At 45.5% G+C, this 20,817-nt stretch overlaps 1 protein-coding gene across 1 annotated transcript; it reads right to left on the bottom strand.

Moving 5' to 3' along the window:
* Positions 1-9,328: 9,328 nt before the first annotated feature.
* On the bottom strand, positions 9,329-18,585 carry LOC114766031 (mothers against decapentaplegic homolog 6). The gene is given in 5 exon segments (XM_074933601.1): positions 9,329-10,210; positions 16,420-16,491; positions 16,769-16,825; positions 17,335-17,488; positions 17,490-18,585. Coding segments are annotated over 5 exon segments (1,293 nt in total). The 5' UTR covers positions 17,961-18,585; the 3' UTR covers positions 9,329-9,671.
* Positions 18,586-20,817: the final 2,232 nt, after the last annotated feature.

Raw genomic sequence — 20,817 nt, 5'->3', positions numbered from 1 at the left:
CGCGGACTCCTCCGCCGGCGATGTTATGGGATAGGGCTGGGACTCGCCTGCCCGAAATGCAAATATCGTTCGGCCTCCTCGGCGCGGCTCCACATACCAGCCCGGCGGACCTTTTACATGCAGATTCGCCGGGGTTTACATGCTGGCCCCTCTGGGGTGACACGTTCAAAGTTGGGGAATTTAAGTTTTGCTGCTATGGTTATTCATCACCAGTGCTGGACGACCACAGCAGCTGTAAATGTGTTCAGAAGGAGCATTTGAGAGGCGTACGCATGTAAATATGTAAGTTATAAAGGAAATCTTGATGAAATGGAGCTCAGGAAAGTGGTGTTCAACAGAAGCCGCCCAAATGGGCCGCATGAACTTTAGTCCCTAAAGAAAAGAGAGAGAGAGCGAGGGTGCGGACGGGGCCTTGACTTGGATGTTAATCTATCCGAGGCTCCTCAGACACAGGCTGCAGGGGGTGCTTAATTTAGGGGGCAGGAGGTGGGGAGGGGTGGGTGAAGCATGTATGAAACCTGCCCCAGCTTGCCCGGCCAACACAAATACGGGATCCTCGTCCGGTGAATATTCTGCATTACTGGGTGCCTCGGTCAGACAGAGTCATGTTACTCGGTGCGTCGTTCGGAGTGCTGAATCAGTGATGAGAGGGCAGACCCGCACAAAACCTTCCAAAGCTCCTTTAACAACTACATTTGGGGAATAATTTGACATTTTGTCATTTTCACCAGTCCACTACCGGTAGCTATGTAATTACACTGATACTAAACATTCATGATGTGATTGTTAGTCCACAATAAAATTATGTTTTTACATTTCTATACATTGATTTGTAAAAAAACTATCAAAACATACATTCTTTTCATGCTCCCTGTGTGCAGCTCCCCGATGACAGGTCTTCTCTTAAAACAGCGAGCTGCCTGGTATAAAAATACACTCCAGCGTGATGGACAGCCCTTCTCCTTTCATCTGCTTTAGAGAACCATGAATGTATTTTTTTGAAGTTTCCTGCAGTTATATATTTTTTGCTTTTTACTTTATAAAAGCACCCTTTGGTGGTTGAACCAATGTGTCTTCTTTTGTGTCTCTCAATTCTTCATTATTAAAGATATCAAAAAGTCTCCTTTTTATTGCAATTAAACATTTCCCACAATACTGACATACTTCTATTTTAGATTTATTTTATTCGTTGACTAAGTTGGATTTCCTTTATTGTTCCCTCAAAGCTGATGACAATAGCACCATCACCTTGCAGAGCTGTGTGGGCTGGACGGAGAGCCACTTTAAGCTCTCCACAGTGGCTAGGACAGGCCTGGCACCTGTTTACTCCCCCTGGGACTGGACAGTCATGACAGCTGGTTCGGAGTGTGGGGGTGGGGGACAGGAGAGCATATGGACAGCAGCAGACCTCGGCCCACGAGGAGGGAGGGCCCGCAGTTCCATGTGAAGAATTGCGCCGGACAAAAGACGGCGACGGCTGCCTGAATGGGCAATGACCGTGTACAATCCGATGGATGATAGCAGCATTGTGGTGCTTCTGGACACCGGGGGATCTGGAGGGGCTGCTGGAGTGGGGGGGTCTGCATCAGCTGTTCTCCCAGAGGAAGAGCAGGGGTAGGCTAATGAAAGGAAGTGGCCTTGTGTGACTGTGATTAGCTGAGAATGTGACACTCCTACTGGCCTGATAAAAAAAGATTACCGATTGCTGGCCTTTTATCTCTAGCTTGACTTCTGTGGAAAGATAAAACTGACTTCCATTAGAATGGTGCATCCCAACAGACCAACATGCCTACGTTAGTTGACAGTATACTTGAAATCCACATAAAAACCAGTGAATGCAGACATTTTACATGGATGCACACAAGATATTTCAGCAGTCTCAACAATGTGCTTCTGTGTAATACAAGGTATTCTTACATTTACATTTACAGCATTTATCAGACGCCCTTATCCAGAGCGACTTACAATCAGTAGTTACAGGGACAGTCCCCCCCTGGAGCAACTCAGGGTTAAGTGTCTTGCTCAGGGACACAATGGTAGTAAGTGGGACTTGAACCTGGGTCTTCTGGTTCATAGGCAAGTGTGTTACCCACTAGGCTACTTCCACCCTAGATTATTGGATTCCATTCATCCCTATTTTGTTATTGTACAACTTGTTCTCAAAGAAACAATTATTCCACATGCACATGTTGTTACTGTCAGAAAGTCAAAATAAGCAGTGTTCCAGGGCAGAATCTCCACTGGCTATATGTTTATGGGCGTACCCGAGATGATTGAAGCACTACAGGGTGTTATTAAGGAAGCTTTTATTACACGGCAAAGGTGGGGTGGGGAGTTACCTCCAACCTGCAGGGTGCGCCGAGTGCAGCTGGCAAGACTACTTCCTGTGCTGGCTTCAGTGCCATTTCTTTAGTTAGGATGGTAGTAGCCTAGTAGGTAACACACTTGCCTAAGAACCAGAAGACCCAGGTTTAAATCCCACTTACTACCATTGTGTCCCTGAGCAAGACACTTAACCCCAAGGGCACTGTCCCTATAACTACTGATTGTAAGTCGTTCTGGATAAGGGCGTCTGATAAATGCTGTAAATGTAAATGTAAAATGTAGCTAAAAATGTCAGCGCCTGTCATCATCTGGAACACGGTATTCAGAGCCCCTCCTTCCTAAAACCAAACACAGGGCAGAAATCTAGGGAAGGTGTGATTATGCGTGCTGGTGTCTTAAATATACAGTAGCTGAACCATCTTGATTGGGTCAGATCTGTGGCGTTACAACGCAGCTGCGATGTCAGACAGAGGTTCCCTCTGTTTGCTTTCTCTGGCGTTTCTGTATATTTGTAATGAACCGCTGCAGATTTGAGTCACTGGCTGAGCGAAATGTCTGCAGAAATGGCGCGTTGTGTTGTACCGAGAGTAATGATTCATACAGCAAAGTATACTCAGCGCTGAGCAAAGTCTGCTGAAGTGACTGCTCTATTGTCCGGTAGATGAGGCTGATGAAGCAGCGTACGGATTAGTCATAGACATGGCCTGGAGATGAGAGCCAGGCTCAATACTGAACCTGCTGACTCCAGTCGTTAGCAATTCGTTGTCAAAAAAAAAAAGTGACGTGATTGTCATTGTGATACACTGCAGCACAGCACACGGTGACACAACGAAATGTGTCCTCTGCATTTAACCATCACCCTTGGTGAGCAGTGGGCAGCCATTACAGGCGCCCGGGGAGCAGTTTGTGGGGACGGTGCTTTTGCTCAGTGGCACCTTGGCAGATCGGCATTCAAACCGGCAAACTTCTGATTACAGAGTCGCTTCCTTAACCGCTAGGCCACCACTGCCCCGCATAATATTCCTTCAAATTTATTCCTTCAAATGAGTCATTAACAGAGGTAATAATTACAAACCTGAAGGCAGTAAGGGCTTCTTTTTGCTATTGTTTTATGAGCTGTTATGTGTCTGATTGCTCCTGAAGGAAAGTGAAGGTCCATTCTTGTGACGCGGTTACAGCACAATGACTGTGTTCTGCTGCCCTCTGTGATGATTTGTGGTACCACAGGGGAGGAAACGCCACAGCACCTCCAGTACATCAACTCACCTACTTAACTAGGATGAAAATGATCACGAACACACAGGAATAGTGTGTGCTAATTGTGGGAGCTGCCTGGCTCTGCTGGACTTAAACTGGATGGTTTAACATAATCGATAAATGGTGACCATATCTCCTTGAACTTTTCCTGACGATTAGCTTGATTGCAGTTTTTCCAACTGCAACATGGAGAGCATTCCCATGAGGGTGAATAAATGTTCTGGATCAGAGTGTATAATTTTGATATATGTCCTCTCATAAAGGGGTTCAGTTCAACTGCTATTCTATACAAAAACACAACAAATAATATCAGGTGATGAGGAATATTACACACATACACACGCACATATACACGTATATACTCTGGCCCTCAGAAGACTGAATTCATTTTTGTCATGGGGGATTTATATTTTCTCTACACCAATTGATTCTACTAAAGATGAAAAACATAAAAACACAATAGTCCATTCACAGGTTTCAGCTAAATTAATGTATCTAATATTAATTTGTTATGTGGTATGATTAGTAAAATAACAAATACTACAAAGGATTTGCACCTACGTCCATGGAAAATAATTTGTGAGTTCTATTAATTTTATGATATAAAAAATCTTTAAAAAGTAAAGTACACATACAGTGTGAAGTGCTTAATTAAGCAATAATTGAGCACTTCATGATAAGATGTACCATAGACAAGCACACCAGTGCCAGTTTGGTTGTTTGGGTTGGGGGGGGTTGTAATTAACCATATTTTGGAGTTCAAAACAGCAGTCGAGTTTGTCATAAATAAGCCTTGTGAAAGTGCTGAAATATCATCCGTTTGAACTCGCTAACTCACTTTAACTTACTGTTGTGGGTTGTGGGTGCCGGAGCCCTCCCCGGGGCACTGGGTGCAGGGGTCTCACCCAGGGTGATGTGCCAGCCCACCTCAGGGCACGCAGACTATTCACTCACACTCTCACACCTATAACAAATTCACCAAATATTACCACCAGATGGCAGCACACGTTGAGAAATCATTTTCAAGCATCCTGACTGGAGAGGTTATCAACTTTTTGTTCAACTTTCCAGTTTTGTTTAAGTTTCAGAGGAATAACATAAAACTTCTGATATTGATGTGATCACATTCAGTATTCAAAAACAACCCCAAGCTTTCATAAACAAATGTAAAACATAAATTGCAAAGACTATGGCTTGATTTAACACAAAACATTTGTGACAATGAAATATAAAGGCAGTGGTCTTATTTCAGAACATTTATTATTCTGGCAATAGTCTTAAGTTATTTTGTTGCAAATTAGCTCAATTGAATTAAGTCTACAGAGAAACAATTACATTCATTTGAACGTGTGAAGTATACAATTTCGGGTTCATTTCAAATGAATATTGATACAGATAACGTTTAAAATGCTTTAAAATTTTTGGTTTCTGTTCAAATTTTCCAAATTGATCCACTCACTGATCTCAAGCCCCAGGGCCTGGGATTAAAAGGGCAGCCAAGTGAGCAGGAGGGGAGCACATGCACGGTAGCCGGAGAATCAGAGACACACTGTGAGGTAGTACTTAAAATACCCGCGGCTTTGTCATCATTCATGCTTAATTTCCATTTCTCGCTACATCAATCATCATTGTGTAGACAGAACAGACAAAGAAGGGTAAATGTCTGTTGTATTGAGTATCAGGTTAAGGCATCAAGGGAGTGAGGTGTGTGTATGTGAGTGTGTGTGTGTGTGTGTTTGTGTGTGAGTGTTTAGGACCAACAAGCTTGTTTAGCTGACCCCAGTGAAAGCAGACCTCATGACAGAATGTCTGGCTGCGTGTCTGTGCACAGTCCACTGTGGAGCCAGACCGTCTGCCTGCCCCCAGCTTCGCTTGCTTGGAACTGCTGAGAACATCCGATCCCCTCAGAGAAGCCAGGAGAGAGAGGGAGGGAGCGAAAGAGGGAGGGAGCTGTGCACCTTCCTCCTTATTGCTCTTTCTCGCATGTCCATTCAGTAGCTCAGAAATGCAAACATATGGCTCCATAGCTTTGAATATCTGGGTTCCTTCACATTAATGGTAAACTGATGCTCCTCTAAATCAATCTATAAAAATAATGCATTCGCTTATGGAGCAGGTTAGGCTTTCCTTTTCAAAACGGATTGTTTTATTCGTAAATGTTGTGACAGTATCAGGAAAATGCCGTTTTCTGGCATACAGAGTAGCAGCTGCCGAGGACTGGAGCTGGAGATTGTGTCACGAGGCATCGTGCTCGAGGATGTCAGTGCTGCCTTGCTCTAATTAGCACCGTGGCTAGATGAATCATTATTAATTAAAGATGAGCAAACGGATGGCTGGGCGTTTCGCGGTACCTGGCTCCTCCACAAGAAACGATCAGGCCCCGAGATGCGAGCGGCCACATTAGATCAAATAATTACAAAGGGCTCAGTGAAAAATGCACAAGCACAACACAGGGCTTTTGCAGGATGCAAGCATGGCCGCCCAAAGGTTCGTGCCAGCAGACGCTAAACAAACATGCATTCATGTCACCGTGCGTCCTGTTTACTTCAAATTTATTCGGATAAACACTCTAAATAAGAGAATACGATGACCGAGGAGCTAAACAAAATGGTTATTCCTTGATACTTCCGAAGGCATTGCATGAGCTCTGTTTCATGAGAGTCTGTGGTTAAAATTCCCACTGGAACGTTTTTTTTTTTGTAAATGGACTGTAGACCATTAGTCTAACCCCGGCGGCATTGAAATTCTTGTTTTTTTTTTCTTACCAAATGGCCAAATAATAGCTCTGGCGAATAGGGGTGTTCAAATTGAATCGCCGTATGAATTTGTGTTCATTTTGAGTCCTGTAGTTTTGAGAAGGAGGCGGAGGGAAGCTACTTCTAGGCATTTTAGGCCTTCTCAGCAGTCATCAGTGCATTTCTCACAGGAAGAGTCACAGCAAATGGTTTAAAATGACAAAGCATGATTTTCGTCCGTGCTTTAAACGTTCAAGATATTTTAGCTTTCTTTCGCAAGCACCACAAGCATTGGACCCACAATTCAGTTCGGTTGTGAAAGACGTCATACCACTCAAAATTAACGTGAGCCGTTGTACGTGCAAGGGCGTGCAGCCTGACTCTTGTCTCTGTAATAGTTTTAAATATTATAGCAAGCTGTAGTCTTATGAATTAATCATATTCTTTGCAAAATGTATGGTTAGTTATTTACAAATGTAATCAACTCACTGTGATTCACAGTATAATGACTGTTGTATTATAATAATTCATTTATAGGATGTAATGTTCAGATTACTGAATTCATGGAACTTTTGGTTATTTATGGTTGCAGTGAAAATGCAGTGCATATCATGGCACGCTGCAGACTGTATTACTTTGTAGGCATTCATAATTGCTTGATGTGTGATTAAAATATGTCTTTTATCCAAGCTCAATATTAAAGTCCACAATATATAAGTTCCTCTAAAAATGTACAAACCGAGCAGTAGTGTTGCAGCGTGGCTGTCATTACTACAAGTAATCTTTCATCGCCATGGGTGAGTCCGTTTAATCAACGCCTTCACACATCCAGCATGCCCCCCCCCCCCCCCCCCCCCCCCCCCCCCCCCCCCCGACTGAAGAAGCTCTGCTTTTAGCCTGAAGCTCATTCTCAGCACTGATTCCATTTCATGTTAACTTGGCTTCTAACACACGTAACACATTAACATTTGTCAGACTGCAGCTGCTCCGGCTTGCCACAACACGAGAGGCGAGGTGCAAAGGCAACGCACCTATCAGCGAAGCATCCGTGAGAAAGCCCCATACGCTCGCCGGCAAGCGAGCTCACGGTGCCACGTGGTTTGCCACGCTGACGCCGAACAACAAAGATGCACTTGATGGCAAACAGCAGCATGCATTATGCATGCCTTGGATATACTGAGAAACAAAGGCAATGGTTATGACGGGTCAGACATCTCGGTGCTGGGAGGTACCCTAAAAAGTGTTACCAAGACGTTGCACAGAACAAATCCTCTAAGCAGCAGTGGAAGGAAATGCACGCGGCTATTTTTAGAGTCTTGAGACTGTAAAGACCTTTAAGCTGCACTGGCTTCTCCTGAACGGCAGTTTGCTGCGAAGAAGGGGGAAGACGTATCCCTGTGATTAGAAAACGTTTCATTTTGAAATCAGAAATAGCTCTTTGGCCTGGAATCATCCTGCAGCAGATCTGTAGAAAAGTGAAACGCTCACACACACACACACACACACACACACACACTCACAGTAAGGTCAACATTCACACTGGGTATGCATCTCATAGCTCTGGAATGTCAGGTCCAGCCATTGAGGTTGAAGATTGGCTAATTCCCTCATATTTCACCTTGTTCTTTTCCTTCTGGCCTGAGCAAATTGGTCCTACACTGTAAGCCCTGTCCTCAAACAGGTCATAAAAACATCACACACCAGTAAACTGTCGGGGAACTGAGGACACTGCGGCGTAATCAACGACAGGAATTCTGCGTTCTGACATTTAAAGCAGGAGAATATGACCCATGGCACTCGAGCAATGCGAACACAAATGAAGTGTTTAGCCGAGTCGGGCTCCGAGCAGCCAGTTAAATGGATCAGGAGGCCCAGGGAGGTGCGAGAAGGTGGAAGACGCACATCCATGATGCGGCTAGCAGGAGAACGGACTTCCTGAGGGAAAATCAGCCGGCGAGAACAGAGCCCAGCAAGCTGGATTTAAGGCATTAGCACGCAGACTCCTTTCTGTTACTATGCTACCATTATCAGTTATGGATATGCACATTTTTCAATATATTTACGATATTCCAATGCTCACCGCATTAGAAATGCCGTACCGAGTAAAACATGTACCTTAGAGTGCACTTAAATAAAGTTTTGGTTACTAAGCCATCATTGGTGCTTTAGCCCCTGTTTTCAAAAAGCAAAGTTTCATTGCATGGTTGGGGTTAATTGAAAGAGGAATGCTTTTGTGATTCAAGGGAAGAAAGAAAAAAAAATTGTTCTTGGCCTCGTTTCAAGTGCAGAAAGTGGGCTGTGTTCTGGCTCAGGGCTGCTGAAAGAGAAGACTGTGTTCACCCAGTCTCAGTGTCTCAGTTTAATTACAACAGTGGTTGACAGACATGGTGCTTAAAGAAACAAAACAAGGCTAGTGTACAGAAAAATGTGGCCGAAAGTCCCCGCTAAGGATATATTAAGGATCCGTTTGTGTACGACGAAGGCTTGTGTTTGCCCCGAAAAGCTATTAATGCGGTTACATCGTTACATCCGAACTACGGTGACATGGAATCGTGATGGGTCTGAGTTATATTAAACATTTTAAAATTGCATGATCGAAACATTTCTAATAAAGCACCTAGATTTAGGACACGTTAACATTTATGACCTGAAAAGAGGTGATAAATAGCTGTCATATCGGCAAAGGCATTTTTTTCCGGCATAATTGAGCAGTAAACGCAGCAACCCTCATTAAAGTTAAATGCGCACATTACAGGTAGGTGTGCAATAAAACTATGAGATCTCAAATCTGACAGAACTGACAACTTTGTGTTTTTTTTGGATCTTTGTAATTTTGATCCTCTGCCTGCACATGCTCAGGTTTTATCTTCCCCCTTTAAACTCACAGCAAAAAGCCCTTCCTTGGTTGCACTCAATAAATTATTTAAGAACCAGGCCATTTATTTCCAATCCAATATTTAAAAAAATAATGCATGAAGAGTATGGTAACAACAGTAAAGACATACAAAATATATTATTATATGAATACTTTATTATCAATGTGTGAATGGCCTTTTCTGGGTATTGATAGTATATAAAAACTATACACCAAAACCAGGTTTATCTTAGTTTCTTTTTGAGTGATTGCTCAAAATGGCATTGAGAGACTCTATATATGTACAAAATATATAGAATCAAAAGTGCATTATCCGGTTTTCTCTTAGCTTCGTCCATATACACATTGCACCATACATAAATAATTACACGGTAGAAATGACTCATTATTTACAAGTATAATATATTTCTCATAATATATAAAACTTTATATTAAATCTAGGTAGATTACTTTTGGGATAGTTTTATGGTGTGTGTGTGCTATCTGTTATTAAGCAAAATCTCCAGCCAACAGGGGCAGGAGGTGATGAACTGTCTGGAATAGCAGGGTCCCCAGCCTTTAGCAAAGCTGATTCGGACGCTGTTGGGGTCAAAGGGCCCGTCCAGGTGCCCGGGCTCTGCAGAATGCTGCACATGGCAGGACCTGTCGTAGTCAAACACCTTGATGGAGAAGCCCGGCATCACCTTGCGCACAATCAGACTCTTGCAGTCGGGAATGTGCAGAGTGGGAGAGTTGACGAAAATGGGGTGCTGGCTGCGGTTGTAGGCCCACACGCCGTCCGGCTCCTTGCTCAGGAGGATGCCGAAGCCGATCTTGCCGCGCGTGCGCTGGACGGTGCTGCTGCGAGGCTCCAGGCTGAGCTGGCCCAGGCAGAAGCCTGTGCCTTGAGGTAGATCGTAGAAGATGCTGAGAGAGTGCTCGTACACTGAATAGAGGCGGCCCACCCGCGTCCGATGCTCCCAGTACGCGACGTTACACCAGTGATGCCGCTGCAGGGTGCCAGTTGAAACACTGGTATCTGAAACATGAAAGAAAATGAACAATGTCATATCTCAGCTTACCTTTACCTTTATTGTCTAGCATGCTTAACATGTGAGTACTATGATGGGCACACTGTGCCGCTTTCCACCCAAATATGTCAAGATATCAAGAAACAGCTAGTGTGCAGCCAGCCTTCTCGCTAATCAGCCGTAACTGAGACGGAAGGAGAGCAAAGCTACAACTAACCGTCCTTTGTTTCCTTGTGTCCACGCACAGTGTGCACGTGACATGATGCAGGTCACTCCTGCCACCTAAACAGCTATTTTATTACTATTACTGAAGGTAGAACGACAAACCGCAAACTTTTATAGTCATTCACCTATAATAATATTTTAGACATTAGGCACTTTTTTCCTTTTTCTTCCACAGTTTCAAGTATTCCAATAGACACAAAACACATAATACATGCATGATTTGAAGACTTGTGCAAGCAACATCACAAATTTTCCTCAAAATCTCCTTTAAATAGGATTGGATTCTGAAGTGGCACAAGGGCTCTGGAAAAAAAAGCACAAATCTGTCATCTCTGCCTTCAACACCCCCAGCCCCCCTCCCAGCATTCCAGTCGGGTGAGCGGGCCAGTCAGGGGGTCCCCCTTTCCCCCTGTCCGCCCCTCCCACCACAAGCTGAAGGCCAGCATTCAGCTCCCTGACAACTTAGCACAAGCCCGTGACCCCGTGACCCCCCAGCCTTCACGCTATCAGCTCTGATTAACTCACACACAGAGTGATGCCATTATTTTGCTTCAGAGGGTCTATTGACACAGAGGATTTAAAGCCTGGGCCTGTGGCCCCATTCCTTTCATTCTCAAACTTCTCTGGGCTAAATGACCTCCTATTTACAATCTCCTTTAAGGTAGAGCAGCCCAGATACACTTTCACCATTTCAGCCTCACTCCGCGCCTTCCTGCTCTGGCCAAAACCGCGGCGATAAAGCGGAGCATGCATACACCCACCTACCCACCCACACACGCTGGGTTTCGCCATCCCAGTGGGCTTACAGTATCTCAGGTGTCCATGATACCAGTTTTCTATAACCTTCCTCATCTCCGAACTGCCCTTTTCGAGACACGCGTAGAACGGCATGCCGAGTGGCCGAAATAATACTTTTTTTCTTACCTGAAACAGAGCTTTAAAAAAAAGAAGAGTTAAAAAGGGTAAGAACTCTTGCACAACCCTGCCGCTCTGTTACTGAATAAACAACTCACTAGGCCAAACTGGTTAAAGTGAGCTTTGTTTGGGGGTCCTGCTGACTTTTGTCTCCTTTTCTGTTTTTACTATTCGAGTCCATTAAGATTCCTTGGATAACAGGAAAATTACCGCAAGTACATAAAGTACATCAATATACGTTTTTATTCTACTCTATTTCTAAATTAGGTTAGCTGCCCTACTCCGTCTGTATTAAAACACCCCTCCACAGATCATCCAAACTCATATTGCAAAGAGACATTTTTCAAACTTTTAAATTTTATATTACGCTGTTGGAGAGAATACCCCACATCCCAAACCAGCACCGCAGAAGGGAAAAGGGGGAGGAGGGGGCGAGCCTCTAATCCTGTGCCAAGCATTCTGTCCCCCCCCCCCCATTAGCTATTAGACTCTTCCAGTGCATTGATGGTGGGGAGGCCGGGGGTGGAGGCTGAGGTGGGCGAGGGGGGGGTGTCTGTACCAAGGCCAAAGAGAAGAGAAATCAAGTTCTGACTCAGCCATAATAAACTCCGGTTCGACTATGTGCGCCCGTGGAGGAAGTTATCTCGTGATGCTAAAAAGCTACACGGCCGCGAGAGGACAGCCGGAACGGCATCAGGGGGGGTTGTTGTACAAGCACCTTAATATGCTGGTCGAGAGGGGGGGGCATCAACATGGTCAGCTTAAAAACGAGACAATAAGCAAATATACACGGTTTAAGAGGAGCCGGCTCGTCTTGATCTGTTTCACTCCTGCCAGTGTCACACAGTTAGCATAGCATCGCAGGGGCATTTTAAATCCACCCCCCCCAGGTGTAAATAGATCATTTTCTACCCTGAAACCCAGTAGATCCACAGTAAACATCGTCCACAATACAAAGGCAAAGGAAGAGAGAGAGAAATAAAGCCCGAACGCTGCCTGTCACAATATTTTGATGGCGCCGCAGGCAGTTACACAGTTCCCCGCGATCCATCGATCGATCCCGGCGACAGATGAGGAAAATGGGCCGTGTCAGGATCTTTCCTTTTCATCGCGGGCCTCAGCGGGGAGAAAGTGATCCAGCGGCACAGAACGTTACTACTTCCTAAAGCGGGCCCACGTTGCATTCGCCCCACGTTGCATTCGCCACACGTTGCATTCGCCCCGCGTTTAACGGCCCCTTTAAAGTCATTCCTGACAAAAAGGCAGGGAGGAACCATTTCCAAAAAATCAGTAGAGTCATTCCTAATCAACATCTGCAAGGAGTCTTTAGATTAAACAGAACGGCAGGATTTCATTAGGCAAATTGCGAGTTGGCAAAAACTCTGAAGGGAAGAGAAAAAGCCACAGGCAGTCCTGTAATTCAAACCGTATTTAACATAGTATGGCCGGGCTGCACTACAGAAAGGGCGGGTGGAGGGGAGGGGGGGGGGGACGTGCAATGAAGAAATAAATGACACAACAGAACAGGATCTCTACTTCTTGTCTGGAGGCCGCAAAATATTTGATAATCGCCATGGTGCCATAAGACTTCCCCATTGCTACTCTGAGAAGGCGGGACGGGCGATAGGAAAATAAAATCCACAGAACTCGCCATTGTTTGTCACAATCGAATTTACTGAAGAGTGCCCAGGATTTCGCAGAGTGTTGCAATGTTTTGACATGGTGCGTATTTCATGAGGTGGATATTGCAACAGCAGAAGAGAGTAAACTGTCTGCAGGGAGAGCTTCAGATCGGACTGGCGGGAGAAACCGCTCGTGTGACGAAACACTCCGAGAAGAGGCGTGGTCAGTCTTAGCTCAGCGCAGAGCCAAGTCATACTTTTGATTTCATCTGTAATATATGACAGGAGCTTTTCAGCCTTGGCCAGGGCGAAAAGATACAGACGTGGAACCGTACATATGTTTATGAAATCATAACTCTTCGTTCTGGTTCTTTGCGCTTAAACAAAAATATAAAATATACATGTCACATATCCCTTGCTCACTGGAATAATTTCTTACGGTCACTTAATAGATCAATATTTGTGGAATACAGAACTAAATACCTTAAAAATACCTCTATAACAATATTAACTACTTGAAGACTAGCAAAAGAGAAAACCCTGACAGATGCTACAGACCTGACCATAACAACCAAGAATGCTTTTAGGTCTTAACTGTATTGTACAATTGGTACAATTTCTGCACTGTGTTAGCCATGCATTAAGTATTTAGGTCGTGCCACAGCCCATAATTCTCAAAGCAGTGATATTATACAGTCTTTTCGGTTTTGGAAGAAAATACTGGGTGGGATTATAGGTTGCCTTGTGACTGTAACAAAATCGGATAAAGACTTCAATGTATAGAAGCTAAATACGCGAACTGAGTAAGAGGAGAGACATGGCAAATCACTGCATCATTATGGACTCACCAGGTCCACGGGGCACATGCATGAACGCGGTCATTTCGCCGCACGGCCTTGACCACAGGCATGTTAAAACACCACACTGACAGTTGGGCATTCCATACATTTTTAATGGCGCTCCGCGGCCCGGTGCTTGTTGCCGTGACCCGCTGCCCTGCGCTGACAAGAGGAGCCGCTCGCTGGACACGTCCTGTTACGCGCAGCTCACCGGGCAGCCCGCATTCCCCAAACTCCAGTCAAACGGCAGCTCAACGGCCTTTCAAGCTGTTCGGACAACTCATTTAACACCTGAAGCACAGCGCGCAGGAAATAGCTGCGCTGTGGACGGGACTGGAGGTCTGGCCGATAGCGTGTAGGCGCGCACGAGAGTACCGTATGTAACGGATACTGGGAAAGAACCCTAAAGATTTATACGCGCTCAACCCCCCCCCCCTTTTTTTTTTTCAGAAGATGGCTTATGTCCATTCAAAGCTATACATGTGGCTATAATCGTGTGGGATAACATGAGGCCTTTTCTGCCTCTCTGGATAACGCACTAATGAGGAAAACTGCATGGCCTTCCCTGGGAGCAACGTTAAAGATACTGGACGTCTCTGCAGCGTTCCTAGGCCTCGCCACGCCATCAAAGGGCCAATTCATTGACTCACGCTGCTTCCAAAGGCGATAGGTTTTTCAAACAGGATGTTTGTTTGAGGCCTCACTTCCCTTAAATAAACAACCCACAAAGACTGATTTCTGGAGACGGCGGTCCCAGTCATCACGTCTGCCCTTCTGCGCGTAAGAAGGGGCCAGACGTGGGAGCAGGACTGGACCAGGGCTGAGAAGGAAAAACTGTGGAACAATCGTAAAATGACCGAGCGGGGCGGGGGCCGCGTCCAATTACATTAACGCTGAGAACTTTTGACATTCAGCCATTTGTGCGGCGCACCAGATTTTCAGAAAGGTGTAGGAGTTTAAACAGCCGCAAAAAAGCTTAAATCTCAACCAAAAAAAGCGCACCCGCGCACAATATACATTTATATTTACGCCATTTATCAGACGCCCTTATCCAGAGTGACTTACAATCAGTAGTTACAGGGACAGTCCCCCCCTGGAGCAACTTAGGGTTAAGTGTCTTGCTCAGGGACACAATGGTAGTAAGTGGGATTTGAACCTGGGTCTTCTGGTTCATAGGCGAGTGTGTTACCCACTAGGCTACTACCACCCACATAAATGGACTAGAGGAATGAATACTGACGATACGCTACTGAATATCCCGTTTCTAAAATCAGTTCTTTTATTATGGCTCATGCGAACAAGTAAAAATCACACCTTTCCATTGAGATGTGTTCATTTCAGTGACCAACGATCTCAGTGGCACGTGGGTAAGAAATTAATAAGTAAGTATATTGTAGAATGGATGGCTTTACAAACCTTAAATTGTGACGGTTAATCTGTGTGTTGTGTCTTATAAGGAAGCATCACTAGATGGAGCTGCCTGGCCGTTAACGTGCAAATGAGTTGACAAGTGAGGCTGCATTTATAGCGCCCCCTTGTGTTCGCCAGGAGCTGTTTTTTCAGACTGCATTAAACAGGAACACTGCAGCCGCTAAAAAGCGCACATACTCCATACTCGAATTTAAATGTTGCCTCATTTTAATGCACTGATAACACAGAAACATTTTGCTAAAATAACCTGACGATTAATCGTGAAAATATTTCCATGGGGTTTTCTTTCTGATAAGAATGACCGCACTACCAAGATCCACTTCATCTTGAAATCCAAACAGATAAACACTGTTTATGTACATACCATTAAAATAATAAATTCATAGGAAACAGATGGGCTTTCTATGGCTACAATGCATCTGGAATGTACAGATAGATCAACTAAAACGCAGGTTAACAAACATGTTCTCTGTCAGCAGTGACCAACATTTGATGATACTTTCACATCACTGCAAACAGGAATAAGAAATTTCCTGAAGTGACACTTCAGTCCCTTCTGTGCTCTGAAGCATAAATACAAATGGTTCCTGTGGCACTTCAGCTGAGCGTTTCCTGCTCTCTAGATGCTCTTTCGAAGGGCAGATCAGCCTCTAAATGTGCCAGGGCAGGATGAAGAACTACACTGACTGATTCAGGGTCGAGCCACAGTGCACCTGAACATGTAGCATGAATGTGGTCTAGTGAAAGATCATGAAAGACCGAGGTCGAGAAAGATCAAACCCTTGATCATTCCTGTTCTCTTGGTGGTAGAGATGGCATGGCCCTAAACGGAACAGTTCGGAATCATGATAAATTTGTGATGCAATATGTGGGACAAGAGGTTAAGCAAAAAAAAAAAAAAAAAACGAGTTGCAAATAACCCTGAGCCACAGACGTGTTCCTCCGAGTTCCCAGGAGGGGAACGCTTGGCATTCCAGGCCTCAGAAGCCTCCACGCATCTAAAGCCTCCCTCTCATGAGCTGTGGTTTCAAGCTTGATTTAGTTATAGTGTTGAATCCGTCTCGCATCCGTGGGCGGCTGATGAAACGTCCCAAAACTAACACAGATGACCTTATTACTCGAGGAACACACACAAAGTGATCACACAGCGTCAATCCCACAGTGCACGCAGCATGTGGCACTCACCTGAGCAGTCCCTGGACATCACCGGGTGGGAGGCCTCGGTTTCAGTGTAAGACAATGGAGGATCGGGTTGATCTGCCATTTAAAAACACATCAGTTCACCGCATGGCATCGCACTCAAGACTCAGACACTACAAACAATGACCAGAGGTAAAAAAAAAAAATAAAAACCATGCGGATCCTACTCGGGCCTGTTTTTTTTTTTTTTTGCAGACGGCAGAATTGTGGGGTCTGGAGTGAAAATTACCAAGCGCCATTATAACCCCGGCTATGTGAACGTTTCGGTGCCAGTCTCAGAATTATAGACGTGAATGAGATGGTAGGGCGTGTGGACGTTAAATCGGCGTCTTACCCAGTGGCTTGTTGTCTGCTGTGGGGGAAAGCCTTGAGTAGGGAGGAGGTGGTGACTCTGTAACATCAGACAGATGCAGTGGTTTCATTAGGGCCCAATGTCCAAACGAACGTGGCCATAACATACAAGCGTAAAAACAGCCCATCGAATACAAATCCAATTTCAAACGCGACGCGTTTATAGCATTTGGCATATGGGAGGCCGGCGTGCCGAGTCCCAGCCCTTATTTTGCCTAATAACAGCGTTAAATTGTTACGCTGTTATTACCCTCCACTTTCTAAACAAGCGTTTAGCCCGAGAAGCATGATCATAATTCTTCGCAGACAAACAACCTCTAAACACACAGTGCCGTGACTGTTGCCGACCGGCGGGTGAAGTCAGTGTCTCTAAACAGAGCTTCTGTCCTCCTGAATTTACAGCCTGACAGCTGCCACAAGCACTGGCGGCGGGTGGGGAGGAAGGGGGACGTACGTCTTCATCCTGGGAGAAGCCCCGGCGCGCGCGTGCCGACTGGGATCGGTGGGGTGGGTTCTAGGGTTCTAGCCGGGGGTCCCGGGGCTCCTTACCTGGTCCACACATCCGGCTGTAGTGATAGGGGTTGCAGCAGGCCGCCGGGCCGTCCGGGGCCCAGAAGCTCTGGCAGTGGCACAGCGGCTTGAGCTGGGCCGCCCTGTGCAGGTCGCACCAGCGGTAGAGCTTGCACAGGAGGAACTGGGGGGGTCGCGGCGTCGCCGCCCACGCGCAGCTCCGCCGGCGACGCCATGACGCACGCGCTGAGCACCGCGCCGCGCGACTCCACGGCCTCCAGCAGGGTGTCCAGCGACTTCTCGTGGAGCTTCTTGAGGAAGGCGTACGTGCTCCTCTTCAGCTCCGGGTCCAGCGCCGGCCGGCCTCTCCCGAGGGGGGCACCGTTCCTCCATGCCGGCTGGGAGGGGGGGAGGGACGCGGGACCCCTGGCGTCTTCCGTCCCGTCGCCGTCCTCCGCGCTCCGGCCGCGCGGCCTCGCCCGGCTCCCGCTCCGGCTCACCGGCGTATATTCCGTTTTGGGGATCTTCTCTGGGTTGTCGAACCAATCATCCCGGCCGCCCCCGTCGCTGCGCTTGCCGCTACTCACATCCTCCCCGTCCGCGTCTGGAACCAAACGGCATCTCCAGAGTCGCCGCACAAGACCTGAGCGTTTCGACCTGAACATACGACACTTTTCTGTCCCGATTGTTCTTTTCTCTTCTTCTTCTTCGTCCTTTTCGTTTCTCTTCTCCGCCTTCGCCCGATCGTCCTATTTTGTCCCCGTCCCCGTCGCTTTACGCGTACACGGACTCACCGCAGGCTGGCTGTGCCACATTCACGTCCCGGGCGCGGGGCTGCATGTTGTATCACATCATACTGTCGCCTGCAATCCGAGCCACTTTCTTACTCGAACCTCCCGGGGACTTTCAGGCGGCACCGCATTAACGTTTCGGCCGCTTCCTCGTTAACATGGGACGGCTTCTGTTACCTGATTATAACGGGGTGGCTTTTCTTTTGCGAAAAAGAGAGCGAGAAAAAAAAAAAAAAAGCCACCAACAGATCAGTCGTAATCCAGCTTCTCCGTTTTAAAGCAGGCCTGCTTTTAAAAAAAAAGAGGAATAACAAAACTGGCTATTAGTGAGGTCGCTCGCCGATAACTTTCCTTCGCGTTTCTCTCCTTTTTTTTATGTTCTTTCTTTCTTCCTTTCTGGACTTTGAACCGCTTCGCGGTCTGTCCCAAACTCTACTAAAAGGGGGAAAAACCCATAATAATCCCAAGTTTCGCGACGCGGCACGCCAACGTACGCGAGGGATTTATAAAAAAAAAAAAGAAAAAAAAAAAAGAAAGAAAGAAAGAAAGAAAAGAAAAAGAAGAATAAAAGCGCCGATCGGCTCGCAGTCGCGCAGTTCGCGGCGGGGACCGCGCTCCTCACTCCGCCAGCACGGCTCGTAAATTAGAGCGGCATTCCTCGGCCGTTCCTTCTGCGTCGATTCGTCCCTCTTTTCTCCTGCAGATACGCACACATTCATACACACGGGGCCCCCGAGGAGTGCGGCGGAGCCATTGGCTGATTCCCATCATGTGCTGGTCTAGACAGTTTGGCGGCTGGGAGCAGCGCTGATTGTTGCGCAAACATGGTTTCAAGTTTCTGCACTCTTAAAGGCGCAATTTCCGCCCCGCTTTGAGTTAACGCTTCCACCAAAAAAGAAAAAAGAAAAAGAGAGGGAGGAAAGAAAAAAGAAGTGATCTTGGTGGACTGCAGCCTGGGCTAAACCAATTTACAGGGTTTTAAAACGCGGCGCCTGGTTCGCGTAACCCCAGAAGGAATAGTGGACAGATCATATATGCATGTATATGTATATATATGAATTCATCAGTGCACCATATCTGCAATAATTGAAGAATGAGCAAATATGCAAATGATAAAGTTAGCAAATATGGAGTTAAATCTCGTTCGTGCTCTTTTATAAACAAGTCAACATAACACTGTTGTTGTTATTATTATTATTATTATTATTAATAATAATACAGTTGGCTAGGAGAGCTATAACGGGGACGCCGTAGCAGCATCATTAGCGCCATTAGTGTATAATGGTTCGGCTCCCAGCCATGAAAGGGTTACCGGGTCTCCATGTGGAGTCGGCGCGGCCAGGCCCCGCCCCCTCCCGAGGCCCCGCCCCGTCGTATATTAACTCGCCCCGAGTTGCAGAAGTTCAGGAATGAGGGCCTCCAATTGGCTGTCAAGATGTCAACTATTACTCCACAGAGACGGACGGGCCCGCGATAACGTGGTGAAATGAAGCAGGACTGTCCCGAGATAAAGGCGTTCTTGGATCGTGCGCACGGTTATGTACACTGTATCGATTAGCCTGAAATGAATGAAGGGCACGGTGGTTGCGCTCAGGCTGTTCTTCCAGGCTAAACAGTAGAGTAGCACCAGCCACAGAGGAATTCGCTTCTGTTGCATGTCGATATAAAACAGCCCTCCTCTCATCAATAAAAACTTTGTTTTTTTATGTTGAATAGAGGGCATACAGTTTATGTTGCAATTCACGTTATTTCACTCAAACTAGCCTGTTAGCATTTTAACTCTCACTGGATAATTGAAATTGTTAAAGAAAGCATTTCATTACAAACAACATACAGTAAATGAGGTACTCGTATCACTTAATTATTAAATGATGAACATTACTTTGTGACTGAAATATGAAGTGCAAAGCCCATTGAGACATACTGTATGTGATTTTGGGCTATATTAGAAATAAATGTTGTTGTTTTTATTTTAGCTGGATGACAAAATAACAAAAATAGGTTGTATTAGTTGGTATGACTTAAACTGAGTTAAAACCATATCTTAAGATGTTCAAACTTGCACAACAAAGCTGGTCTAACTAGCTGTCTAACCATCTTAAGCAGGTTAGGCTGTATGTGTATATATATATATATATATATATATTTTTTTTTTTTTCCCGAAAAGTACAGTACTTCACCATCAGTCTGATTCTAATTACCAATTTCAATGAATGAAATACAGCTATTGTCTTATTTTTTGCGCTTTCTGACCTCTAAATACCATGCCGTTGAAGAAATCAAAGAAAAAAACTCAGTTCATCATAATAAGATATAAAAATGCTAAACATCTGATGCATTCCTAATTAATTGCCGGTTCCTAGCGATGGCACCTAGAAATTGCTGCATCGATAATTTGACCCTTGAGGGTGAGGACGGTTAATTATGTTGACTCGTTAACTGTGGAATTTGGATGGTAAATGGCTCTGATGAGTAGGAACAGTGTTTTATAACTATAATCTCATGCACTTGCCTAAACAATAACAGAATTAAGTGAGAGAACAGTTATGTGAGATTGTGTGTGTTTTTTAGGCTGTAGGGTTGTGTACAAAGCTTGTGTGGATCGTAATATTTTTTATGTGCAGGGCTTTGGGGGATGCATGTGTACATCAACTTAGACACCATGGCTTACACTATATACACTGGCAATTCTCCAAAGTCAATGAGGCTTTGCATTGACATTACACACACA

Source organism: Denticeps clupeoides, chromosome 16, assembly GCF_900700375.1.
Source record: "Denticeps clupeoides chromosome 16, fDenClu1.1, whole genome shotgun sequence".
Taxonomy (NCBI): domain Eukaryota; kingdom Metazoa; phylum Chordata; class Actinopteri; order Clupeiformes; family Denticipitidae; genus Denticeps; species Denticeps clupeoides.
Note: the sequence above shows the minus strand (reverse complement) of the source record. Positions and strands in the feature narration are given on the sequence as shown.